Source organism: Neophocaena asiaeorientalis, unplaced genomic scaffold (genome assembly GCF_003031525.2).
Source record: "Neophocaena asiaeorientalis asiaeorientalis breed wild unplaced genomic scaffold, Neophocaena_asiaeorientalis_V1.1 scaffold30, whole genome shotgun sequence".
Lineage (NCBI taxonomy): Eukaryota > Metazoa > Chordata > Mammalia > Artiodactyla > Phocoenidae > Neophocaena > Neophocaena asiaeorientalis.
In genome coordinates this window covers 14,468,245-14,469,557 of record NW_020174923.1, presented here as the reverse complement: position 1 = coordinate 14,469,557, position 1,313 = coordinate 14,468,245, and the positions used below count along the sequence as shown (strand labels likewise).

Genomic DNA, 1,313 nt, shown 5'->3' with positions numbered 1-1,313 from the left:
GAGGTAGGTGGCGGGGGCGGGGGAGGGGGGCAGCCGCGGGCCTCCCTCCGCCATCCGTCACCTTCCGCCACCAGCCACCACCCTGCACCTCCTCGGGGAGAAGACAGCCCAAGGCCCGATGCCGAGAGATGGAGCAGCCTTCTTAGGATGAGGGAGGCCCCTGCTCCTCGGTCCGCGATGGCCACTCACCGATCTCTGCTGGGCCTCGTCCTTGCCTGTGGGGGCCGGGATGGTCTCCGAGAAGCAGAAGGCAGCCTGGGTGTTCTGGATGGAGTATCTCTGTCCCTCCGGGATGTAGGCGCGCTCCTGGGAGAAGGAACACACGCTCGGGTCTAGGCTGCTGCGCGGTTCTCCTCACTGCTTTATTAGGAACCCCCCTCCGTTTATGACAGCATCTTCACTCTGATAAAATACCTCTGAACTCCTTAGTTTCCTCCCACTACGTGGAGGGGGCACGGATTCAGCCCTTCCTGCCTCCCGCCACTAGTACGCGTCCCTGGGGAGCTTACAAACTCTTTGTAGGTGTCAGCCGCCAGTTGGTGCAGGTGCTGGGCCCGGAGCACAGCGTTGGCAAACAGGCTGGACAAGGGCATGGCTGGGAAGGCGCCCACCTCCTGAGTCCAGGGCAGGCAGAGCAGGGCGAAAGCCAGGAGCATGGAGGTCCGAGGGCCTAGAGAGAGACAAGGAGGGCCGGAGAGGGAGGGGTCCAGAGAACTCGAGGCCTGGTTCCCCTGCCAGTCCTCTACCGCCCCTCCCCCCCGGGAAATGAGAACATTTCAAACCTGGTCACTTGTCTGGGGGTAGATATCTGCTCACATCCAGAAGCCCCAAAGCCTGAGGATAGTGTCCCCGTCCATCTGCAGGGCCCTCCCATCACCCTTCAGTACACACCGAGCCCGAGGGGATTTTAGGGGTGCTTACCTGCAGCCATCACAGCTGGTGAGCTGTCCACAGGACCCTGAGCTGTCTGGGGAGATGGGTCCTGGGGTCCTGGAATTGGTCCCTTGTGGGCCGTTTTTATACGCTGGCCTCTTCTCTCTCTCCCTCTGCCCCCACCTATTCTCTTTATACATTTATGCCAGGCCACCGGCGGGCCTGGGCTAATGGATAATTTAGAACCCCCACCCACTCATCCTGTTACCGCTCCTCCTCTGGGGTCATGTCCCCCAGGCTTGTCATCTTCCCCTCTCCACTGTCACCTGTCCCGAGGGCTGTACGCACAGAGTCTCAGCTTGAGAGACCACCCAATCCGTCCTCTTTTTAAGGGGGAGGTAGCAGAAGGGAGTAGCCCGAGTCCAGGCACACTGTGGCAG

General features: G+C 61.2%; 1 protein-coding gene across 1 annotated transcript in view; it reads right to left on the bottom strand.

Annotated features, from left to right (window-relative positions):
• LOC112410331 (somatotropin-like) overlaps positions 1 to 1,073 on the bottom strand; it is a 1,741-nt gene extending 668 nt beyond the window's left edge. The window contains 4 exon segments of the mRNA XM_024760849.1: positions 191 to 306; positions 510 to 670; positions 922 to 1,045; positions 1,047 to 1,073. Of these exon segments, the coding sequence (XP_024616617.1) occupies positions 191 to 306; positions 510 to 670; positions 922 to 1,045; positions 1,047 to 1,073 (428 nt within the window).
• Positions 1,074 to 1,313: the final 240 nt, after the last annotated feature.